The sequence below is a fragment of the Geotrypetes seraphini genome, chromosome 6 (genome assembly GCF_902459505.1).
Source record: "Geotrypetes seraphini chromosome 6, aGeoSer1.1, whole genome shotgun sequence".
NCBI classification, from domain to species: Eukaryota; Metazoa; Chordata; class Amphibia; order Gymnophiona; family Dermophiidae; genus Geotrypetes; species Geotrypetes seraphini.
The window spans coordinates 219,005,595-219,031,939 of NC_047089.1; the positions used below are offsets into that span (position 1 = coordinate 219,005,595).

At 44.5% G+C, this 26,345-nt stretch overlaps 1 protein-coding gene across 1 annotated transcript; it reads right to left on the reverse strand.

Moving 5' to 3' along the window:
* Positions 1–1,191: 1,191 nt before the first annotated feature.
* On the reverse strand, positions 1,192–26,022 carry DOK2 (docking protein 2). The gene is made up of 5 exons (XM_033950043.1): positions 25,957–26,022; positions 10,717–11,001; positions 5,959–6,049; positions 4,448–4,623; positions 1,192–2,772 (listed from the first exon to the last, which is right to left on the reverse strand). Exons 1-5 carry the CDS (start codon positions 26,020–26,022, stop codon positions 1,777–1,779), a joined length of 1,614 nt encoding a protein of 537 aa, XP_033805934.1. The 3' UTR covers positions 1,192–1,776.
* Between the last annotated feature and the right edge of the window lie 323 nt (positions 26,023–26,345).

Consider the following 26,345-nt stretch of genomic DNA (forward strand, 5'->3'; position numbering starts at 1 on the left):
AGTGATATTAATTGGAAGAGCTGTCTGTAGGGGATATTAATAATAAACCAGCACAGGGTACTGCAAGACAGGAATGACAATCACTGACAGAACTATGGGGCGGGGGGAGGGGATGGGGGGAGAACAGAGTAGATGTGCCCAAGCAGAGTTTTGGGGAATGGGAAATGCTCCCCAAATGCCTCAGGGCTGAATGGGCCCATGAATGCTGGAAATTGTGAGCAACAGGCAACCATAGCTGCAGTACTCTGTGCTTTCTGTTCTCCCTACCAGAGTGGGCCACAGCAAAAAAAAAGAGGGGTACTCGTAAGAGGAAGAGGGAGACAAAGGACCAGCAGTACTGTGCACTGTGCTGAATCTTCATGGCCTGTTGCTACGGCAAAGACAGAGAAAAGTGAGGAGAGAAGTAGGGGAAGGACATGAGGAGAGAAGGGAAGGGGAAGAACTGGGTGAGAGTAACATAAGGGGAGGGGAAGGAGGAAGGAAAGATGGGGAAAGTGAGAGTAAGGAGGGAGGGAAGGCGGAGGAGGCAAGGAAAGAAGGAGAAGAAAAGATGAGGGTGGAAAAGGAAGAAGGGAGAGGTTGAGGAGATGGAAAAGGAGGGAGAAAAGGGGAAAAAGGATGGTAAGGAGAGAGATAAAGAGGGGTGCAGGAGAAGAGAAATGATGGAAAGAGGCACGTGGTATATGAGAGTAGCAGGAGCCAAGCAGTGGAAGGAAGAGACCTTGGAGAATAGAAAAGTACAGGTAAGATAAAGAAAAACAAAATAAATTGAAGTAAAGAATGAAATAAGAAAAAGGACTAAGTTGGCAATAGTGGAAAGATCTACAGAAACAGCTGAAAGAATAGAATAGGGAGAAACACTAAAGAAATGACAACTGAAAACCTAAATAAAAGAACATAAAAACAGCAAAGAAACTGAAGGAGGATCAAGAAAGAAAATAGAAAATAAAAATGGAAGATTAACTCTCTCTCTCTCTCCCCCCCCCCTTTATGAAGCTGCATTGTGCTTTTAATCGCTGGCCGCAGCAGTAAAAACATGAGCATCAGAGTTTTTCCCGCCATGGCCGGCGATAAAAAAGCCTAATGTGGCTTCATAAAAGGGGGTGGGGGTAATACACATAACGATTCGTGTTAAAACTGTTGTTGAATTTTATTTTCTATTTTGTTAAGCACTCTGATGTATATGAGTATTTTGAAGTACGGTACTATATATCAAATATTAATAAACTAAACTTTCCCGCAGCTTCCACTGAACAAGTGAGAGGGTGAACGCTTGTAGGGTTGTGTGGTGTGCACCCATGTGTGAGCGAGGGAGAGAAAGATTGCTCCATCTCGCCTTCCTTTTCTTAATGCCATCTCAGTCTCCCTATTCCTACACCTATGCAAGAGTGAGGTGTCTTAGCAGAGCTATGGGAAGACCTCAACTGAAATAGCAGGAGCTGTGGCAGAGCAGGAACGAGGTGCATTGGCAGATCTCTATGTGAGAGGAACCTCTGTACTGGAATAACAGGGGTGCTGTAAGACAGGAATCAAGTGTATTCATTTTCCCCTCTAGCTAATCTCTTTATCTTGCACGTGTACCAAAGAAATTACAATATGGAAAAAGAAAATACTGTATATGATTACTTCAAACTGGAGAAAGTATTTCAGAGTGAGTCACAGTGTGTCCCTTAAGCCTTAGAGGGAAGGCCTCCTTTCATCACTTTTTAATGCTGTCTGTAGCAGTGTCCATTCAGTAAAGAACTGGAGCTACATGGACCTCTCATCTCTTCCTCCCTACCCAGTTTTTTTCCTCAAACACTGTAATACATTATCATATTCTTGCTCCACTAGCCAATCTTGATCTCCCTGCTCTTCCATCCTGCCTTGTATAGTGATTGCTTTTTTGGGATGTACGCTCTCCATGCCAGGCTTTGGCACAGCATAGTCGTCCAGTTCTGAGTGATAGGGGTATTCGTGGCCTGCCATTTCCTGATTGGTGGCCTGAAGCTTCCACGCTTCACTTCTAATATCCTCTGGTTCATCATAGACCATGTGACCAGCCACCCCTTCTGGTTCATCATAAATGTTCTCGGTCTTAGAACCAGTGGGCGGTTGCTGTCTTGTGGTGAGGAGTTCATTGATGCTGTCATACAGGGCATCTGGGCTCAGACAGGAGTTGACACTAGGCTTAGGGGCAAGCTGGCGGTCTTCTTGGCTACACAAGAAAGAGACAAAGCTGGTAGACATTAGTGATTTAGCAATAGTATCAAAGGGCACGGCATATTCTGACTCTGCCAGATATGCCTCCTGGTCCTGCTTCATAGTTTTCTTCTTCGAGTCTTTGCTGTTTCTTGGTGCCAGCAGCTGTGGTTCCGAGTACAAGCACTGTATGTCCTGAGGTTGCAAGACTTTCTCCCTGAGCGGAAGGGTATGGGCCGAGGAAATCGGGCAGCTACTGAAAGATGTGAAAGAAGCCATTTTGCTTTCCAGGTTAGACTTCAAGGAGAGGCACCTGGTCCCAGTCGGGTGGAGGTTTCTGCCTCCTGGTGCTTCCAGCCAGTTGTTGGTTGAGGACGCTTCTTTGGCCTCCTTTGTTCTTTCTTCACCGACGGTGCCCGGTTTTGCCACAGTACTGTAAATGTCTTTTAATGGCTTTTCCCTGCCACTGCATCTCTGGGCTGCGATTGCCGACTCAATGGCCTGGAAGATTTCATTCCCCTGCCTGGTCTCAAATTCGAAGTTCCCTTCTCCCGATGCACACCTGCGCCCTGCCTCGAAAGAAAAGGTTACCTGGAAAGACAAAAATACAGAGAATGACAGATTCCTCTTTCTCACGCTCGGGCACACTGTACTGATGAGAGCTGGAGTAAAGGGAGAGCAGTAGAAGGTGGTGCAGGATTTCAGGGTATGGGCAGAGGGGGAGCCTACAGCTCCTGCAATCCCAGTCTCTCTCAATAGGAAGCAGCCTAGAGCAGGGCTTCTCAACCCAGTCCTCAGGGCACACCTAGCCAGTCAGGTTTTCAGGATAGCCACAATGAATATGCATGAGTTAGATTTGCAGTGCATGCAAATATCATGCATATTCATTGTGGACAGTGGCGTAGTAAAGGGTGGGACGATCAGCCCCTTCCCCCCTCCCGTCACGCACGTGCGCCCCTTCCCTTCCCTTATACCTCTTTAATTTTCCCTGCACGAGCAGCATCATGAACTTGCTGCCCGCATCGGTGTCGGCTCTCTCTGACGTCACTTCCTGGTCCGCACCTAGGAAGTGATGTCAGAGGGAGAGCAGACACAATGCAGGCAGCAAGTTCATGATGCTGCTCGTGCCGGGAAAATTAAAGAGATACAGGGGAAGGGGGGGCACGTGTGTAGCAGGGGGGGTCAGGAAGGAGCAGGGGGGGCATAGAGGGCGGGAGTGGGGCACCACTCACCCTCACTATACCACTGATTGTGAATATACTGAAAACCTGAAGTCCAGAGGAAGGGGTTGAGAATGGTGCAGTGGTGCCGACTGAGGTTAGCTTATGCTCTGCAGCCTGTAAGAAGATGCCAGTAAAAAAAATGCAAGCTGCACGGTCTCTCTGTCGTCCCCTGCTCTGTCACTCTGTCACTACTCCCCCTGTGGGATTTTGGAAGTGGCCAATGAGTCCTGCAGCTGAGCCACTGCCCTCACTCTGATCATCTGCCGAGCCTGCCTGCCTGAGGGAAGGTAAGCAAGTCCAGCCCTGGGAGGACCAGCTGACTAGGATCATTCCTGCTGCAGCATTGGCCCCTCAATGGCACACACCATAAGGCCGAGGGAAGAAGAAAAAGGAAAGACAAGACAGTCTGTGCTGCCGCACCCAAGAATGTGATCCTGCAGTGCCACAGTGGCACTCAAGGTGAGGAGATATTTTAGGGCTAGGGCTAGGGCTGGGATTAAGTGGGGGGTTAGTGAATGGGACAGGACAGAGCAGGGAATAAGCCAGCATCAGCAGCTGTACGTTGATACCTTAGATCCCAGTTAGTACATAGTGGAGAAAAGACCTCAGTTAACTGCCTAGAGGAGGGGTGAGGCCAAGGGGCAGAGCCATATGTCCTCTTTTTTTTTGTCTTCTTAAATACGGCCCCTGTAGTCCCAGCCTCTCCCAGGAAGTAGCATTATAAGCAATGGTGTGGGAGTTACCGAAGTCTCTGGAGGTATTACAGCAAATTGTGCAGCAATGCTGGATGAAGTGTGCTCCTCTAATTCCAGCCCTTCCCAGAAGGAGGCACTGCAGGGAATGCTAAGGAGCATTGACTTCAGACAGCTTAAAGTTCCTGCAGTTGTAATATCTATCAATCATTGAGGTGGTTCTGGAATTATGACTGGGAGGGGGGGGGGACTCAAAACCTTTTTGTTCTCAAAACCCCTTCTTTAACCATTGATCTTTTTTCCATAATTCCAGATCCTAGACCTCTCCGCTACACATAAGGGGACTATTACCTTGTCACGTCCAAATCTGCGTAGAAATCTGTAGGGCCATGTGCCACAGATGTCCCCAGTGTTCAATTCATGGAGCTGGAGAGCCTCAGCCTCTGTCTTCAAGATGTAGGGACCCCAGAACCCACAACGCTCTGAGGTTGAGGTTTTTTTCACCGTCACATTAAATTCCTTCATGACTGAAAAACAAAACCATTCCAGATATGAGACATCTTGGCCCCCCCACTCTCTGTTCAAGTGGTAGCACTAAACTGAGTCACTACATACAGTGCACATGGACCAGCACTGTAGTGACATCAAGTAAGTAATCTCAGTATCTACCACTGCATGCATTGCACATAGATCATGTGATCACTTCTGGCGCAGTGCTGAGATCACATCGGCACTGCAGTGTAAATCACTGTATGCACCACACTGAAATCAAGGGGATTTTGCAACACAGATCACTGCAAGCACTGGATGGAAATCGTGTGGGCACTGCAGCACAGATCCCTGGAAACACAGTATTGAGATCATATAGACTGTGAAGCATAGATCACTGCAGGTGCAATGCTGAGATCACATGGGCACACTTTAGGCCAGTGGTTCCCAACCCTGTCCTGGAGGACCACCAGCCAGTGGGCATGCTACTCACACCGGAGAAGTTAAAAAGGTACGGGGGAAGGGAAGGAGGTGTGTGCGCCGCAGGCGGAGGGGAAGGGAAGGGGCACCACCCCAGGTGCCACTCACCCTTACTATGCCACTGCAACCTCCGGCCAGTTAAATTCTGAATAACAATTTAACCAGCCAAGGCTGTGTAAACCCACCCATCTTATCACCACCTAATATCTACATTTGACTCCTCGGCTATAGGATAAGTTTTATTATAGAAAAGCATTAGCGTCATATCGATGTTATGCATTTGAATGTTCTGATTATTGCTTATTAGATGCTGCAAAAGTACGTCATGGCTCCACATCATTCCCGTTTTGGTTGGGCTGAGAACTTTTCAGCACCCCCTCGTAAGTCTATAAGGTGCTTTTATGTCATTTTTAAAAATTCTTTATTCATTTTCAGACTTTCAACAAGTGATTTATAATAGAAACATATACTGTACACTGTAATATTACTTATTAATCATACATTCATTGAATTCATAATATAATTTCTCCCTCCCACCCTCCAATATAACCTTATAGTTTTATATAATTAAAATTAATCCCACCCTCCACCACCTTATTCTTCAGTAGACAAAATGTCATTTTTTAAAAAATACTTAAAGCCCCGTTTTACATAGAAGCACCTCATGGGAAATGGGACATTCAGGTCAGGACATTCACATTTCCCATGCATTTCATAAAAGGCTCTGCCAAACACAGAGCCTTTTGTAAAGTACATATAAGGGTGTTTATTTGCCATACATTGGGGGCACAATGTAGAAAAAAAGCAGCATCACTCAGCAGCTTCCACATACCAGTGCTGGCTTTGTGCAGTGTTTGCAATTGCTTCTCTCCCTGCTGCTTTGTGTATCCTACCTGTCATTCCTTCACTGTACAAGGAATTATCCTCCATGCTGAGTGAGGAGCTCGGAAGGGCATCCTTCCCTCTTCCTTTCCACTCCTGTCTCTGTAAAAAAAAAAAAAAAAAAAAGGAAACAACACAAAAGCAAAAACAAAATAAAAATGAAAGAGGTGGTTATTGACTCACACAAACTTCACATCACCTAGCACATAGCAGTTCTGATCCTTAACTTCTGGCACTGACCCTACCTAGAGAATGACACGGTGACAAAATTCATCACCTCCCCCCGTCCCTGCAGATAACCGTGGGAAACCATCTCCATGTCATTCTTTAAGGAGAGAGGGAAGAATCAGAGTATGAGTGAGCACAGCCACTGACCCTCAAAACTTGCATTAAAGAATGCTGGTGTAGAAGAACTGAGGTTGAGATTGACTCTAAATAATGACACGGGATTGTTTCCCGCAGTTATCTGCCAATGGCTCTAGGGCAGCATCTCCAAATGAGTTAATTTCACATGCAGTAGGGATGAAACTTGGGGCACATGATCAAAGCATTCTTTGATGAACCACTCAAGATAAACCTTTCTTATTCTTCCAATGAATCTATTGCACCAAATGAATAGTTCCGACACAGTCTGTGTTTCGGCTCTAACGAGCCTACATCAGGGATCAAAGCGTATATTGTGACACTTGAAATAGGCTCATTAGAGCCGAAACACTAACCCTCTCAGGTCTATTGATTTGGTGCAATACAGATTCATTGGAAGAATAAGAAGGGTCTGTCTTGAATGGTGCATCAAAGGATACACTGATCATTTGCTCCAAACTTCACCCCTACTTCTAGTGGACTTGTGACTATTCCATAGGGATTTTTCTACATTTTTGCTTGCTTGTTAATTCTACATGCACCATAACAGGAATGAAGAGTGTATGTTGCTTATGATCTCAGTCTTTCAAATGAACAGCTGGTGCTCTTCTTAACAATTGCCAAATGGGCAACCAATTGATTTATTTTTAAAAAAAAATTCTAACCCGCTTAAACCTAAGCAGTTTACAAAATACAAACTTAATCATCAAATCACATACAACCCCCCCCCCCGAACCATCTAACATATTTATAATAAATATCACTGCCCACTAACTTAAAAGGTGAGGTGTGCTTTGAAATTGTGTTTTGTTTTGTTTTTTTTAAATTCTTTATTTAATTTTCAATTACATTTCCAAGCATACACATCTTGAACAGAAAGAATGGCAGAAATAAAATATACAAATAGTATGAATTAGAGAGGAAACCTAAATAAAAAAATTTTAAAATAACAATAATTCCTATCATTCTCAAGTCCTCTATTATAGGGATCCAAGATTCAATCAAGTGAAAATGACAATATAGAAGTACTTAAATAAATAAAAAAAACAACGTTAAAGCAAATAGCCTGTAATGGTGGGAGGTTATCTTCATTAGAATTGCTGTCACCTAATCTTTATCAAGGCGTTTAAGAGACAGAAATCCAGTCAGCTGGGATGGATCATAAAAAACATATTTGAAGGATTTATATCTGATTATACACTTGCAGGGATATCGTAAGAAGAAAACTCCTCCTATAGCTGTCACTGCAGGTCTCATCAGCAGGAACTCTCGCCTTCTCTTGGTGTCTTTAGAGACATCAGGAAACATCAGTATTTTGTGCCTCAAAAATTTTTTTAGTTTTGTTTTTGAAAAATAACCGCAATATCCATTCCTTATCAGGAGCTAAGGCAACTGTTACCAGAAGTGATGATGATTTCACAATTTTCTCCTCAGAGGTTTCCAATAATTTGAAAACATTAAGGGGCTTGTCTCTATAATTTTGTTCTGGATCTGATTATTCCTGGCTTTTTTTTTTTTCTGGAAGATAATATACCCTAACAAAGGGAGGTAATGATTGTTCTGGGACATTCAGAATATCCAGAAAATATCTCTTTAACATATCTCGAGGATTTATCAAAGGATCTTTAGGAAAATTGAATATCCTCAAATTGTTAAAACCATTATAGTTTTCAATAGTTTCTAATTTTCTTTGTATATTATTACTATCTTTAACTTGTGTCTCTTGAAAGTTTTTTATTGTTTTCAATTCTATAGTCATTTTTTGAGTCTCACTTTTACTTTGATTAATTTCTTGTTTCATCTGTAGAATTTCTTCTTGCTGTACTTTTAATTTTCCTTCTATCTCTTCAACCTTTGGGGAAAAAGTTTTCCCCAGGTTTACAGCTAAGTCCCAAATATTCTCCAAAGTAACTTCAGCAGGTTTTACTAATAAAGAAAAGTCTTGTAGTGCTGCCGGATTCATATCCATTATTCCTTGTACTGGCTCCTCCATTGATCTACCAGCCACAGGTAGCTCCAGGGACACAAGTTCCCCCACTGACTCCAAAGACAAGCTCTAAGGTAAACCAGCCTCTCGCAGTGGGAGCACTGCCTCTTTGGACGTGCTCATTTCCTGTGGAGAGCTTGCTTGCTGTGGCCATGGGGGAGGAACTCTATGGACTGGGCTCAGAGTAGCATCTAGCCCCAAGTCATCCGCCACGGCATCACTCATCGCCGGCGTCGACAGCGGGCGATTCCCAGACAAATCCATACCTCCGGTGAGGCCCGCAGAATCTCATCAAAGGGATCTCCGGTCGTCGGGAGGCTCCACCGACTCCTTTACCCCTTCTTTTCGGCATTATTAATTGCGGTAGTTAGTAGAGAAACAGGAACAATTCTCGGCGTCTCTCTCATAAACTGGATACCACGGCCATCTTGGATCCCAAATTGTTTTTAAGTCATGCCAGTGGTGCCCAATACAATTGGGAATATTTCTGTATCTTTCTATCACTTTGTTTTGCTTCGTGATTACTTCACTAGGTATTTCAGAACTTTCTTCATAGATATATATAGATAATCCCTCGCCTACTACCATTTGTCTTCTTATTGTAAACCACCTCGAACTATTATGGCTGTGGCGGTATATAAGAATAAAATTATTATTATTATTATTAAAAAGAGAAATGTATATTGGAACCTGACCATCTGTATTTGGCATACTAGGACGTTCACATTGTATTATAAACATGACACGTTGCAACAATTTAGATTGTACATTATATATGTTTAACCCGTGAACTATCTTGACTATTATATAATCAAAGAAGTAAAACGGAAAAACTATACAACGGATGACTGGCCATTCAGGCAGCGAAGATAGACAACCAAGTCTCCAACTTATTGACAACAACCCCAGACTACAAGATGTTCAGAAAGGAAATAAAAACTATACTCTTCAAGAAATCCCTTAATAAAGCTTAATACCATGATAAAGCTTAACCCCCCCCTCTTACCATCCCCTCCCTAACCCCAGATCCTACTTTTCCCTCTCTTGGAAACCTTCTTTGATCTAACGTTGTAACCCTTCTTCCATAACTCTTTTTGTAATCCGCTTTGAACCGAAAGGTAATGGCGGAATAGAAATCTGTAATGTAATGTAATGTAATATATTATGTATGTTCAACTTGTAACCTGTTCTGAGCTTGTTGAAGAGAACGGGATGGAAAATAAATTAAATAAATAAATAGGTTGCATAGTGTAGTCTCTTGGCACTGACAGCTATATTAGTGAAGTAATTCTTGTGTTTTTCTCCTTGACCATTATGTCCAGTTTTCTTGCACTGAGCTTTTTTATTAATCGACATGGGAATGTTTCAGGTAATCATGACTTCTTCATTCCTCGCAGTGCCTACAGGGTCTTGATCCCAACGTTCAACTGCTACAGCAACATTACAGTGTATACTAGGACCATGCCATGCTGGTGGTTCATAATTCATTCCTTCTGCTCCTAAGAAGGCTTGACCAGGTTTAAGAATGTAGACGCATTAGGCTGGATTCAGTAAATGGTACTCCAAAATTGGCACCAGCACTCAAGTGCTACACAATAAAGGTGACGAAAGACTAAAAAGGTTAGGGCTCTTCAGCTTGGAAAAGAGACAGTCGAGGGGAGATATGATTGAAGTCTACAAAATCCTCAGTGGAGTAGAACGGGTACAAGTGGATTGATTTTCTTCACTACGTCAAAAATTGCAAAGACTAGGGGGCACTCGATGAAGTTATAGGGAAATACTTTTAAAACCGATAGGAGGAAATATTTTTTTCACTCAGAGAATAAATAGTTAAGAGCATGGAGTAGACTTAATGCCAAAGAAAACAATAATAGTGACATGGATTCTCCCTATATCGTAATGTTAAGAATTAGAAAATGACATGGGGCAAATTTTCCCAATCCCCGCAAGCTCTGCCCCTGTCCCTGCCCCATTCCTGAAAGCTCTGTCCTCATCTGCGCAAGCCTCGAACACTTTAAAATCATAAGTGTCCGAGGCTTTTGGGGTTAAGGCAAAACTTGTAGGAATGGGACAGGGACAGAACTCATGGGAATGGGATGGAGATATTGAGATCCCGCGGGGACAGGGACAAATTTGTCCCTGTGTCATTCTCTATTACGAATAATGGTATTATCCATCTTCAGAATTCACATGAAGTGTAATTTTGCCACATTTTCATGGTGAACTTGATGTACTCATTCAAGCCTGTACATTTCAAAGCAATTTATTGTCCAAAACTGTGAGGTGAGAAATATAGCTCCTATAGTGATGATTTTGGCAGATCCTAGGAAAGTACAGGTATTCCTAAGTTACTAATATTCTAGCATTTAATTCCTATACTGGCATCTCTTTGCCCCCCAGACACCCAGGAGACACTCACAGGGAACGCCAAATCACACAGGCTGCTGATCCAGCCAACCTGTTCAGGGATCTCTGCAGCAAATAGGTATAGCTTGTCTGTGGTCTCCAGCAGGAAGGGCGAAGTATCCTTGGGACTGCTCTCCCCGCTTGCTTCTGCCACAAACACACAGTCACTCATCCTTATCAGTTTCTTGCTGTCTTGTTTCTTCACCTTTTCGGGTGGACTGCAGCCCTCAAACAGCTCTAAGCGGGCAATGGAGCAGCTGCTTTCTTTGAACAGAATCGCCCAATACTTCTTCCATTTCTGGAAACAAATAGGGCAGAGAGAAAGAGAAAATCAAGAAGATGAAAGTTTTCGCATCCGGTTGCTAAGCTCAGTGCACAGCTTCTTAACACAAGCGTAAAGAAACAATTGTGTTCCCCAATGTAGTACGCAAAATAGACTACACATAAAAATGCAGGCTAAAATGGAGGGTACATGTGCATAGGGTTACCATATGCCTCCAGAAAAAGGAAGACGGATTGAGACATCCAGGTTTTCCTTCCATTGCATTCAATGGAAGTAAAACACAGATATCTCAATCCATCCTCCTTTTTCTACATGTGCTTACAGGTCTGCGGCTATGTTCCCTCTAAGGACCATCTAGATGTGAACATTTTTCTGCATGAAACAGAGGACCTACTTAACATGGGCGACAAAATTTCCATTACATGACCACTGTTCCCTATAAGCTGAGCAGGAGTCCTCCACCTATAGTCCTGCTAGTAAAGGGTGCTGTTTCGCTACCACATTTTCAATAGTGAGAGATAGGCAAAATCTGCAGAATTCCAGGAAACTTGCCTGTCCCTAGTGATGGAAGATACAGCATTGAAGCAGTGCCCCCCACTGGCGGCAATGCAGCTGAAGGACTCTTGCTCATCTTAGAGCAGGGGTGTCAAAGTCCCTCCTCGAGGGCTGCAATCCAATCGGGTTTTCAGGATTTCCCCAATGAATATGCATGAGATCTATTAGCATATAATGAAAGCAGTGCATGCAAATAGATCTCATGCATATTCGTTGGGGAAATCCTGAAAACCCGATTGGATTGCAGCCCTCGAGGAGGGTCTTTGACACCCCTGTTTTAGAGGGACCAGTGCATGACCCCTTCTCCAGCAGCAGCAACTCCACGCAGAGACGTGCCAGGGCTGGCTCAGAACCTTGTCTCCGACATCAAAATTGACGTCGGGGGGAAAGCTTGTGAGCCGGCCACGTGCAGCATTTAAGTCATTTCACGTGCCCTGGCCTGTCCCTGCGCAGAGTTGCTGCTGATGGAGCATGTCGGCTTGAGCGGGGGTACTCAGTTGGTATTTGTTAGGCTTAGGGGGTACTTGGCTTGAAGAAGTTGAGAAACACTGCCCTATTGTATACGTGTTCAACTCTGAATCCCAGTTCAATTTTTGCAACATCAGTTTGTCAGCAGTCTAGCACTGTATGCTTTTTGCCAGCACACAACCCCCTCAGCTCAGTCTCATTTTTTTTTTTTTAGCCCATTCTCTTCAAGGAAGCCAGAAAATAGTTGCAACTACCATACAAAAGGATGCTGATTAGTTCTCAGCCCAAACAACCAACTTCCTAAATTCTGAGCTGCCACTGTAGCTGAAAAGAGTGTTATCTTATTTTGTTAAGTGTCAATTTGCACAAATGAAATTCTATTCAGGTCATAGATTGAACCACATCTAGGTCATTCTCGTCTTGGCTGAGCTGAGAACTTTTCAGCACCCCCCTCGTAGTGTGAAGACTTTCAGTCTTTGGTGAACAGAGCTGAGATTGTGATGTCATAATGCCTCATTCCACCAATAAGAGCCAACCTCATCAGTGATGTCATAATGGCTTGATTGCCCTATGCTTTGCTTATTTTTATCACTTACAAGGGGGTGCTGAATAGTTTTCAGCCCAACCAACCAACTTCCTAAATTCTGAGTGTTATGTTGCCACTGTAGCTGAAAAGAGTGTTATCTTATTTTGTTAAGTGTCAATTTGCAGAAACGAAATTCTGTTTCGACATTGGTTCAGATCATTGATTAAACCATATCTACGGTGCGTCATTCTCTTCTTGGCTGGGCTGAGAACTTTTCAGCACCCCCTCGTATGTTCACAGTAAAGAGAAGAAACTCTTAATGCTGAGCACTCAAGAACAAGATAATCTTTTATTCTTCCTCAGCCCTTGCATTGAAGCCCCAGCATTAGAAATCCTTGTGGGCTCAGCCTTCTGGTCTTCAATGCGCTTCTTCGCATCTGTGATGAGCAGCTAATATCTTCGTTAAAATGGGATTTAAATTAGCTGTGCACTGGTGTCAGAGACAGTCTTTGAGCACAGTTAGCTCGTGCACAAAAATCTTTTTTAAGACAGAGTGCCCACAATGGTGCAGAAAATTGTGCACAAAGCTTAGTGCACTTTGTTGCATTGGCCCCCAAGTATATGATCGGATCCACATTTCAAAGGCATAGCACTGATTCAGGAAATACTACTACTACTACTACTATTAATTATTTCTATAGTGCTACCAGATGCTTGTAGCGCTGTACAGAGTCACAAAGAGTAAGATAACTGTCCCTGCTCGAAAGAGCTTACAATCTAAACAGGCAAGACAGACAAACAAGAAATAAACGTTTTCTTCCGATGAGAGGCCCCAGTGGATGAGGGCAGCTGGGCTAATTGTTAACCTAGGGTTACCAGATTTTGAAACACTAGAATTCGGACACATGGCCCCGCCCCCCAGCCCCACTCATTTCCACCCAGCCCCGCCCCATTCTATCCAAGTCACTCCCTGCTTTGCCCCAACCCTGCCCTCAAACCTCTTCTTCTTGAGCTGGGAGCTATGTCTGGAGGGCCAACGAGCATGCGCGGGTATGACACGATGACATCATATGCATGTGTATGATGTCATTGCGTCACACCCGTGCATGTTCGGAGGCCCTCCAGACATGGCCCCAAACTTGAAAACCCAGACAAAGTGCTGCATTTTAAAAATCCGTCCAGGACACCCAGACTGTCTTCTAAAAAGAGGAAATGTCACAGGTCTGGTAAACCTATGTTAACCAATCTATTGACAAATAAACACATTCTTATATTTGCATTAACCCCCCCACTCCCCACCACACAAACACACACAAGAAAAAAAAAAAACCCAGTGACCATGCTCAGATAACTCCAGGTCAGGAGGTCCAGGATTAGCTCACTCTGGTTTTACTCCCATCACATCTATTGGCTTGTAGTTCCAATTTCTTAGGGAAGGCTGAAACTACAATTTCATATCTGCAACTGGGCAAAAGAAAGACTGGCTCGGTCTAGTCCTGATCCGGTTGTTTTCTCTCTATGGCAGCGTTTCCCAACCCAAGTTTTCAGAATCACCACAAGAAATGCACTTGAGATCAATTTACTGCAGTACTCATATTAATTATTTATAGAGCGCTACCAGGTCTCTGCATATATGCAAATTTATCTCATGCATATATTCATTGTGGCGATCCTGAAAACCTGACTGGCAACGTGTGCTTTCAAGATAGGACTGAGAAGCACTGCTTCGTGGCCTTGGTCTTCACTCCCAGTCCTTGAGAGTCACCAATGAGTCAGGTTTTCAGGATCATTATGTGAAAATCTCTCTCATGCAGATTCATGGGGGATATACTGAAAACCCAACCTATTGGCAGTCCTTGAGGACTGGGAGTGAAGCAGTAGTGTAGCCAGACCTATTATTTTGGGTGGTCCCACAGTTAAATTGGGTGGGCCTCCCAAAACTACTCCCTCTCCTTTATCCTGCATCTTGCTCCCTCTCCATTGCATTTGCAGCCCCGCCACCCCTGGATCTGACATTTGTGCTACCACCCTGCACGTGGTACCTCAGTTTTTTTTCACAGGCGGTGGCAGTGACACACATCTGCTGCCTGCGCCAGTTCTGCAGGCTTCCCTCTGCTGCGTCCCATCAGAGAGGAAATGATGTCAGCAAAGCTGGGATGCAGCAGAGGGAAGCCTGCAGGGCACAGAGAATGGATGCACATCACTGCCCCTAACTACAAAGGAACCAAGGTATGCCGGGAAGGGGGAGGTTTAGAGAGAGGGGAAAGTTGCCAGGCCGCAGATGGGGGTAAATGCTGGATTCATATGTGGGAGAGAGGGGAGCAGGGTGGCCACTGCTGAATTGTCTTGGGTGGCCCAGATACAAGAATGGGTGGTCCTGTGCCCATCCAGGCCCTCCTGTAGCTATGCCACTGAAGTGAAGACCAAGGCTGTATGGGTGGGCAACCACATCCTCAGGGCCACAAACAAACCAGTTGTGTTTTCGAGATTTACACATGAATATGAATGAGATCTATTTCCATACAATGGAAGCAGAATGCAGTAAAAACAGCAGATCCCAGATTAAAGTTTCACAAGAAATACCTTTATTAATGAGTATGCCCACTATTGTCACAATATAGAGACAGGCTGTTGTGCAGACAAACAGAATCCAGTGTGTGCCACAAACTCAGTCATAAGAACATAAGAATTGCCTCTGTCGGGTCAGACCTGAGGTCCATTGTTTCCGGCAGTCCGCTCACGCAGCGGCCCCTCAGGTCCAGGACCTGAAAGTGCTCCTACCCTAAAACTCACATATGCTTTTTGCTTTTGTCCTGTAGAGTAACCTTCTATCTATACCCTGCAATCCCTTTCGCTTCCAGGAAGTCATCCAGTCCCTTTTTGAAACCCAGTATTGTACTCTGTCCTATTACCTCCTTTGGAAGCATGTTCCAGGTGTCCACCACCCTCTGAGTGAAGAAAAACTTCCTTGCATTCGTTTTGAATCTGTCCCCTCTCAGTTTTTCTGGATGACCTCTTGTTTTTGTTGTCCCCGCTAGTCTGAAGAATCTACCCCTCTATGCCTTTCATGATTTTATACGTCTGTATCATGTCTCCTCTCAGTCTCCGCTTTTCCAGGATAAAGAGCCCCAGTTTGTCTAACCTTTCGGCATATGAAAAGTTCTCCATTCCTTTTATCATCCTAGTTGCTCTCCTCTGGACCCTCTCAAGTATCGCCATGTCTTTCTTAAGGTACGGTGACCAGTATTGGACACAGTATTCCAGATGTGGTCACACCATTGCTCGATACAATGGCAGGATAACCTCCTTCGTTCTGGTAGTGATACCTTTTCTGATAATGCCCAGCATTCTGTTCACTTTCTTTGAGGCCGCTGCACATTGCGCCGCTGGCTTCATTGTTGTATCCACCAATACCCCCAGGTCTTTTTCTAGGGTGCCTTTCCCCATCACCCTTCCTTCCTCCCATCGTATAGCTGTACATGGGGTTCCCTTTCCCCATGTGCAAGACCTTACATTTCTCCACATTGAAGCTCATCTGCCATCTTTTTGCCCACTCACACAGTTTGTTCAGGTCGTTCTGCAGTTCTTTGCATTCCTCAAAAGTTTTGACCCTGTTGTAGAGTTTTGTATCGTCCGCGAACTTGATAACTTTGCACTTCGTGCCCGTTTCCAGATCGTTAATGAATATATTGAACAGCAGCGGTCCCAGCACTGACCCCTGCGGGACACCACTCATGACCCCTTTCCAGTCAGGGTAGTGTCCTTTTACTACTACCCTCTGCTTCCTATCCGCCAGCCAATTTTGGATCCATCTGTGGACGTCCCCTGTGAGAACTTTACTCTGGAATCTGCTGAGGTGGTGTTTTTCTGCATTCTACACTATTTGCAGATCTAAAGAGCCTCTCTTGCTTTTCTCACTACAATGGAAGCAGCACATGCAAATCAATCTCATGCATATTGATTGAGGAAATCCTGAAAACCTGATTGGGTTGTGGCCCTGGAGGACCATGTTTCCCACCTCTGCTCTATGGGAATTGCCGGGACATTCTGACATTGTGCCCTGTCCTCCGGCTCTATTTAGCCCACTGCCAGACCAATAGTAAGATGCAACAGCTCTGATATCACATAGTAACAAAGTACACGCAGGAAATGAAGAGCCTATGGTAGGTGCTAAACTTAGCACTGTTGCTTCTGAAAGACAACCAGAGCTTCCTGCTTTTGCGATAAAAATATCAATTTTTCAGTCTGAGTGTGACTCCTGTCGCACAGCCTAGCTTCAGTTCCTGTCTTAGTATCTGGCTCTTATGCTAGAGGTCAGCTACTGGGTTAAAGCCCAGTAGTCCCTGCATTTGAATCCAGCCAGGGCTGGTTGGAAGGGAAGAGAACAAGCAAAGCAATTGCCTGGGGCCCCAGCACTTCAAAGGTCTCCCTTGGCGAAATTTTGCCATTGTCTAGGGCAGCAGTTCCTGGGGGAAGGGGCATGGCTATGGGCAGGCCTGGGTGGACGCAGAGTCACCCAATCTCAGCTTGGGCCCACCCAGTCTCTAACCACCAATCACAAATTTTCCTATCAACATGTTGCCAACAGCAGCAGCGCTTCCCACGTGCTGCCCGCAACTAATCTGGAAGCCTCCCTTCTGCCGCTATCACCCCCCACCCCCGTCACAACTTCTGTTTTTGTCTGATCGATCCCAGCAGAGGGCAGGCTTCTGGGTTAGCCACAGGCAGCATGTGGGAAGCACTACCACTGATGGCAACTCTTTGATAGGAAAATTTGTGAAGGCTGGGGCAAGAATCAGATTGGGAGAGAAGGAAAGAGGTGCTGCATGTGTGGGAGGTAAGAGAAGGTTAAATTCTGGATGTGGGGTGGGATGTGAGAGAGAGAGAGAAGCTGCATGCAGTGTGGGGGAAGGGAAGAGGCTCCATGAGATATGAGAGAAGAGGAAGATATGTTGGATGTGGGCTGTGAGAGAGAGATGCTGCATTGGATGTAGGGGAATAGAGGCAGAATTGCTGGACATGAGAGGGGGTGTGGGAAAAGAGAAAAGGAGAATTGCTGGACATGGGATGGGGTGGGAGGGAGAGGGGGAGATTTGCTGGATATGGGATGACAGGCAGAGATGATGCATTGGGTATAGAGGAAAAGAGAGGGAGAATTTCTAGTCATGGGATAGGGTGGAAGGGAGAGAGGCTGCATGGGATGTGTGGGAAGAGAGGAAGATTTGCTGCACATGGGGTAGGAGGGAGAGATACTGCTTTGGGTGTAGGGAAAGAGAAAGGAAGAATTGCTGGACATGAGGTGGGGTAGGAGGGAGAGGTACACAAGGAGAGAGGAACAAGAGAGGGAGAAATATTGGATATGGAGTTGCAGAAGAGGAAGGGAGAGAGAGGAAGAAAGAAAGAAAGAGATGTTGGAATTGGGGCACAAAGAAGAGAAGATGAAAGAAGAGAGGGTGGATATGAGGGTGGAGGAGAGGAAGGGAGAGAGATTTGAGTGAACAGAGAAGCAATAAAGAAAACAAGGGAGTAAAGAGCTAAAAAGGAGAGATTAATTTGTGAAAGGTATGTGTAGTGAGGGAACAAAGTGACAGAGGAGAAAAGACAAATGAACAGCAGCTGCTAGAAGAAATAGCAGAAGACAGACAGGAAAGCAGAAAAGAGAAACTGGAACCAACATGATGGAAAAATAAAATGTCCAGACAACAAAGGTAGAAAAAAGCATGTTACAGTAAAACCTTGGTTTGCGAACATAATTCGTTCTGGAAGCATGCTTGTAATCCAAAGCACTCATATATCAAAGCGAATTTCCCCATAGGGAATAATAGAAACTCAGACAATTCATTCCACAATCCAAAAACTTTAATACAAAATACTGTAGTGTACTGTATAAAATAAAAATATATACAGTAAAACAAATAATCTGCACTTTACTTTTGAATAGAATCGTGACTGGTGTGAGGGAGACGAGAGAGAAGAGAGGATAGCCATGGAGGCAAAAAACTTCAAGCCATTCTTTCGATATATTAAAGGGAAATGACCCACGAAGGAAGCGGTGGGACCGTTGGATGACCAAGGAACAAAGGGAGCGCTAAAGGAGGACAAAGCAATCGCAGACACACTGAACACGTTTTTTTGCGTCTGTATTTACCGAAGAGGATATACACAGCATACCGGAACCCATCAGGCTATATGCTGGAAGTGAAAACGGGAAACTAACAGGGTTAACGGTCAGTTTAGAAGAGGTATACAGGCAGATTGATAGGCTCAAGAGCGATAAACCCCTGGGACCGGATGGCATCCATCCGAGGGTCATCAAGGAACTGAAAGGGGCCATAACTGAACTGCTTCAACTAATAGCCAATCTGTAGATTAAAACGGGAAAGATTCTGGAGGACTGGAAGGTGGCAAATGTTACACTGATCTTCAAAAACGGTTCTTGGGGAGACCCGGGGAACTACAGACCAGTGAGTCTGACCTTGGTACTGGGAAAGATGATAGAAGCGCTGATAAAGGACCGCATCATTGATCACCTTAATGGACACGGTCTGATGAGGACCAGCCAGCATGGTTTCAGCAAAGGCAGATCTTGTCTGACAAACTTGCTGCACTTTTTTGAGGGAGTGAACGGGCAGATAGACAAGGGCGACCCAGTCGACATTGTATATCTGGATTTTCAGAAGGCATTCGACAAAGTTCCACATGAACTATTTCGGAAAATTGCGATCCATGAAATCGAGGGTGAAATACTCACGTGAATTAGAAACTGGCTGGAGCATAGGAAAGAGAGTAGGGGTAAATGGACAATACTCGGACTGGAAGAGCGTCACCAGTGGGGTGCCACAGGGCTCGGTGCTTGGACCCGTGCTCTTCAACATCTTTATAAATGATCTGTACATAGGAACGACGAGCGAGGTGATTAATTTTGCGGATGATATGAAGTTATTCAGAGTAGTGAAAACACAGGGGGACTGCGAAGATCTGCAATGTGTGGCGGCAGCGAAAAGTGCAAACAGAATGCTAAGAATGATAAAGAAGGGGATCACAAACAGATCGGAGAAGGTTATCATGCCGCTGTACCGGGCCATGGTGCGCCCTCACCTGGAGTACTGCGTCCAGCACTGGTCACCGTACATGAAAAAGGACACGGTACTACTCGAAAGGGTCCAGAGAAGAGCGTATGTTCTTATGGGAAGGGATTGGTAGTAGCCCATTAGTGTCTGAATGTGAAAGAGAGTGTCAGAAAAGGAGGGGCAAGAGCTTGCATGACTGTAGCTTAGTCTGGAGCAAGTCAATTTAGTCAGAATGTCCATAGCTCTGGTGGCTCTGCTGTGGTGGTTTGCAGTGAATGTGTGACCCTGAGAACCCTGGTATAAATAAGAGGGATGGGTTTCCAACAGGGACACAGAGAAGCTATTCCTCCGGACATTAACCCTAATGGCATTAGGTGGCCTAAAAGCACCTACAGAGGCATGATTCCAGTGCAGCTTTTGTAAGCACTTTAATTTTAACATTTTTCACCATTTTAAATGGCATTTCTTAACAGGTGCCGGTAGGGCGCGTACCAGTGCCAGAGTGTAAGCGCCATTTGTAGAATTTCCCCCTCTGTAAATAATAGCTCTGAATATTATGTTCTTTCTTGAAGCTTTGTTCTCTGCAAGTGGGGGGAGAATGTTGAGTCCTTTGGGAGCAGAAGCTGGGCTGGAATATTAGGATTCCCTGGGAGGCAGAGTTCAGTCAGGTTCCCTAGACCAGTGTTTTTCAACCTTTTACACCTATGGACCGGCAGAAATAAAAGAATTATTCTGTAGACCGGCATCGGTCCGTGGACCGGCTGTTGAAGAACACTGGGCTAAGTCGTGGCCCATCTCTACCCAATCTCCACCCCAGACCCCGCCCCTATAATAGTACTAATTGCACCTTGAACGTCCTGTGCCTCATCTGGAAGCCTTCCCTCTGACGTTGCAACGTCAGAGAGAAGGCTTCCGGTTCAGGCGCAGGATGCCCGTAGGAGCTACTGCCCTTGGCTTTGTGCATTGAATCAGTGAGGAAGAGGGAGCTGACTCGAAGATAACGCCGCATCGATCGCACTGTGGACCGGCGGTTAAAGAACACTGTTTTGGGCCTGATGCACATGCTGGCCCTGTGGACTGGCAGGAAATTTCTGTGGACTGGCACAGGTCCATGGACCGGTGGTTGAAGAACACTGCCCTAGACAGTTACCATATGGCTCCAGAAAAAGAAGATCTGGGCATATATCAAAATATTCACAATATTTACTAGGTCACACTTGTATTGTGCTCAGAGAACCATTACGAGGTAAAAACACCCTGTCAGCGTCTTGAGCAGAAAGAGAAGTGGGAGAACAGAAACAGAAAGAAATGTGAGCTATTTTGCCTGCATCAATCAGGGTCTTCTGAAGATCTGATTGCAACACGCGTCAGGACCTGAGATCCATTTGTACTTAATCATACGTTCACATGCAGCTAAGTTTAAATTTTTTTAACTTTTTGATGTGGTGACTTGACTTTTTGTCTTTCTATTTAAATATACAGTGTTCCCCCGGTCATTCGCGGTCGGCGGTAGGCAGTATTTTCCGACCGTGAACCACTGACCAGGAGAGAACAGCTGGAGAGGCAGGAGAGAGCAGCCGGAGCGCCGACAAGTGAAGGAAATCACTCGCTGTATGCTCTGACTGACTATTCCTGCACTAAAGTCAGGCCTTACCAATCAGGAGCTGCTTTGACACGCAGCTCCTGATTGGTAAGGCCCGACTTTAGTGCAGGAAGAGGCGGTCGGAGCATACAGCGAGTGGTTTCCTTCACTCGCCGCCGCTCTGGCTGATCTCTACTGTCTCTCCCGCTGCCCTCTCCAGTCTCCCCCCACGAAAAACTGTATTTGCGGTTTTTCAAGATTCATTGGGATTCCTGGAACGGAACGCCCGCGAATATCAGGGGATTACTGTATTAAGAAATTTGATAACAAGCACTGATTGAGAACTTGAGCCGTTTTCAAAGGTGGGCTTTCTAGTTCGCTGACAGGGTGTTTTTACCTTGTAACGATTCTCTGAGCTTAAGTGTGACTTAGTAAATGCTGTGAATATTTTGATATATTAATTCACTTGATCTATTTATAGCACTATACACTTGGGTTTATAGTGTTTGATTTATCCCCGTTTTGCCTTGGGAATCCAAAATAAAGGCGGACAGATTGAGACACCTGGGTTTTACTTCCATTGCTTTCGATGGGTGTCTCAATCCGTCCTTTTTCTGGAGCCATATGGAGCCACTTCCCTACCTGGGAAGTGAATCCTTTAAAAACACAGTCCAGAAATTCTAGTCTTACCTGGAAGAGTGGGAAGAAGAGATGAGGTGGGGGGGGGTAAGGTTTAATAGCAGGTTTTTGGGAGTCTTTCAGAAAACTCACTGGCCAACACAATGCTGCAGGATAGGCAAGCCTCAGTCTCTTGTTTTGGAAGCTTTGTTCCGCTTACAAGAGACTTTGAGCTGCTGTTTTGGTTTGTGCTGCAAGATAAAGACCTTTTAAAGACTGTTTTGTTTTGAAGTTAAGCTCTGGGCATTGTGGGATTTGGAAGCCTGCTACTTTGGCCTGAACTGTGCTGTTAGAGTGAACTGAGGGGGGGGGGGGGGTTTGGTCCATGAAATTTTATTGTAAAATTTTGAATACACAAAACTAAACATTTAAATGTTTACCAGAAAAGGAACAAAAGATAATATATACAGTATCCATGATAAACAGAAAATAAAAGAATAAGAAAAGAGGGCATGATTCAAATTACTCACTTGTCATTAAGTCTTTTAAGCCATGGTAAAGATTTCTACTACGGCCCGGAGCGTTGGAACAGCATCTGAACATTTAGTGCCCTGGGCTGCAGTAGAAATCTCTACCATGGCTTAATAAAAGAGGGCCTAAGTGAACAAAAAGAAACATTTCCTCATCTCCCCTGTCTCTCCCTCTCTAGCCCTGCAGTTAAGCATACCTAAGTGGCGTAAATGCGCACAAGTCGAGTCTCTTTCATTTGAAAGGAAACTCTGCAATGAGAGGGCACAGGATGAAGTTAAGAGGTGATAGGCTCTGGAGTAATCAAAGGAAATACTTTTTTTACAGGGGTGGTAGATGCGTGGAACAGTCTCCCGGAAGAGGTGGTGGAGACAGAGACTGTGTCTGAATTCAAGAAAGCATGGGATAGGCATGTGGGGAAAATGCTTGAGTACCTGATTGTAAAAACCGCTTAGATAACCTTGATAGGCGGTATATAAAATCCTAATAAACTTAAAACTTAGAGAGAGGAAGAGATAATGGTTACTGCGGATGGGCAGACTGGATGGGCCATTTGGCCTTTATCTGCCATGATGTTTCTATGTTACTATGTTACTAAAGTTCTATGACATCACAATGCAGGTGTAAAGAGCCTTAGCCAATAGGGAGAAGAGGAGATAGTGGATGCTGTGGATGGGTAGACTGGATGGACTATCTGCCATCATGTTTCTATCTCTCTCTCACACACACACACAATATATTCTGGCATCTTCCCCTTTCCCCAGCCTGGCCATAATCTGACATCTCCATCCTCTCTCCTTGATTCCCTCATCCATAGTCAAGCATCTCTCCTGTTCCATCCCCCTCCCCCCACATACAGCACCTGCCCTTTCCCCTTTCCCTCCCTCCTGTGGGTCCAGCAACTATCCCTCTCCCCCCCCACCCCCAACACCCTGTCCAGTGCTTCACCCTTCTGCCGGACTTCTTGCCTGCAGGTACAGTATCTCTTTACAGCCATGCCCTCCCCTCACAGGTCATTTGAACCTGATTGTCAGTAGCAGCGGCGTGAACAGGCTGTCTGGACCAGCCTGGGTCCTTCACTCTGCAAACTAAACTAAGGATAGGGACACAAACAATCTCCATTTATCTCAAAATGCGCCCTACGTAGAACACTCAAGGGTCTTATGGGACACTACAAGGCCACCCATACATCACACATACATCCACAGTATGAAAAAAATATAAGACAGAAAAAAAGTGGAGAAAAAGCCTCAGTTAAGCTTCATATGGCTAAAAAACCCCTCCACTTATGTGTCTTCATTGTATCAAGTTCAAGTTTCAAGTTTATTATTTTTCTTGATTAATCGCTTTATCTAATTCAAAGTGATGTACATAGTAAAAAATGATTAAAAGAAAACATACAATACAAACTTTAAATACTTACAATGAATAATATAAACTACATTACATTGGGTAAGAGGGGTTTATGAAATACATTTGTCAAATAAAAGAGATACATAGGAAAAACACAAAAGGGGAAACATTAAAACGAATGGTACAAAATATTAGAATTATTGGTTTGAATATTATTAAATTAAGTATTAAAAGCATCATTAAACAAAAATGTTTTTAATTGGATTTTAAATTTTACCAAGTCTTGTTCATTACGTAAAAAAATTGGAAGAGCATTCCAGGTTTGTGGGGCTGTTACAGAAAATATAAATTGTCGTCTGGTGTTTATAAACAGTGATGAAAAAAATGAGGCACAGTAGCAGCCCCCCCAAAAAAACACCTCACAATCAGCACGCCAAAATCTCACATACAAACATTGTGTGGAAAAAGTTTGCAATCCAGAGGCAAAGTCAGAAATATTGCAATTTGAGCAAGGGAAATAGAAAAACTTAGCTGTCTAAGAAGTTCCAGCTGTCTCCACTCAGGTTTACTCACAAGCGTCACTACCCGGGCCTTGTGGAAAATCAGCCCACCCGACGGGGAAATCTCTGTTTCGCTCTTGCTGCATCAGGGGTGTAAAACTTCCTCCTTCACTCTGCCTCATTCTCATACTGTTGCAACTTCCTATTTACGTGTGGGTAAGATATGGCAAAGTGAAGGACTCGGGGCAAGCCCATGCAGTGCGTTTGTCCACTCTGGCAAAGCAATCAATCAGGTCTGAAGGACCATGAGGGAGGACTGAAGAAAAGTTGCTGGATTCATGGGGAGTGGGGGAGGTGGTGGAGAGAGAGGAAATGCATCTGTGTGTGGGCAGGGAAGAAGAGTGAAGCACTAGACTAGGGAGAGGTGCTACAACCACAAGAGTGGGGAGGAGAGGACCAGAAGAAAGTCCTTGTCTCTTGAAAGAATGGGAGAGGGAGTGAGAATAGGTGATATGCAGGACCCATGGTGGGAAGGGAAACAAAATATTCTACATATGAGAGGTGTTCAATAATTTATCTCCCTGAACATGAACATAGCAAGAGTGTTGAAAGAAGTCTGTGCATGTTGCTACATGTCTCAAGGTTGCTCATGCACAGCTGCGGCTCAATGCGAGTCTAACATTCCAAGAGACAGGATGTCAGAAGAGTCCTCGTGCGAATCAAGTAAGAAACTGCTAGATTTGGATCACTGTTCAGTGATAAAATTTCTCACAAAAGAAAGGAAAAAGTCAAAAGAGATCCATGAACATATGACTGCATCTGCCCCATCATCCTACAAAGTAAAATTTTAGAGCAAGCAGTTTAAATGAGGTAGAGTCCATTGAATATGATCCTCACACTGGATGGCCTGTGGAAGCAACTTCCACAGAAACATGCAAGAAAGCTAGGGATTTAATTTTGTCAGACAGACAAACTAAGGTTTCCTGAATAGCTGAAGAAATGGGCATCTCAGTGGGTACAGTTTGGAAAATAATTCATGAAAAGTTGGCCATGTCCAAGGTTAGTGCAAGATGGGTTCCAAGAATGTTGACGCAGTGTCAGAAGGCAATGAGGCTCCAGTGCAGTCAGGAGAACTTGAAGATGCTCCATGAAGACAAAGTGAATTTTTTTTTATCATTTGATGAGACTTGGGTCTATCACCCATAACCGGGGAGAGTTGTGCCAACACAATGATCGTTTTGCGGGAGTCAATCAAGGAGAATAGATGAGAAAAACTCATAGCAGGCATGCTGCTTCTTCACGACAATGCGCTGGTGCACATGTCATGAAAATCACAGGCTGCCATCCAAGAATGTGGGTTTCATCAGCTGAACCATCCACCCTACTGTCCTGATCTGGCGCCCTCAGATTATTTACTGCACAAAGTTTTGAAGAAATCTCTCCATGGACAGTGATTTTCAAATGATGAAGACGTCAAGGAAGCTGTGACACCCTGGTTTGAAGGTCAAACAGAAGAATTCTTATCAAAGGGGTTAAAGTCATCGCAGGAAAAGTGGATGAAGTATATGGAGCTATCAGGGGACTATACTGAAAACTCTTTCCTTTCCTACCGAGGTAGATAAATTATTGAACACCCTCTCGTATTTTGCGAAAATAAAATAAAATTGTAAAAAAAACCAACAAATCCGACAGTCACAGCAGAACTGGGGATTCACTCAGTCCCCTGAAGGCTTAACCATATGCCCCTGCAGACAGAAAAATCCATCTTACCTTCCCAAACTTGTGTTGTTGCTGGAGGATCAGTAATCCCTGTTTAACTATGTCTTCCATGATCATGGGCTCATGGGCATTCCCCTGTCTGCTTTCTCAGTCTCTCTCCAAGTCTTTCTTTCGCTGCCTCCTGCACTAGATAATATATGCTACGTGCTAGTCTAAAAAAAAAAACAAAAAACGTCTTCTTCTTGACCACATTCAGTTTCCTGTGTAACTTGCAGAAGGCTGCAGATGGCCAAGGGCTGACAGAGAAACGCAGATACCACATGACACAAAAGTAACAGAAAGAACAGGTGACACTGTAATATTTCTGCTCCAGATAAGACCATCTGAAGGCGGCATGGAGAGGGAAGTTCTTGTCCTGAGTAACAATCCAGGTGGCAGGT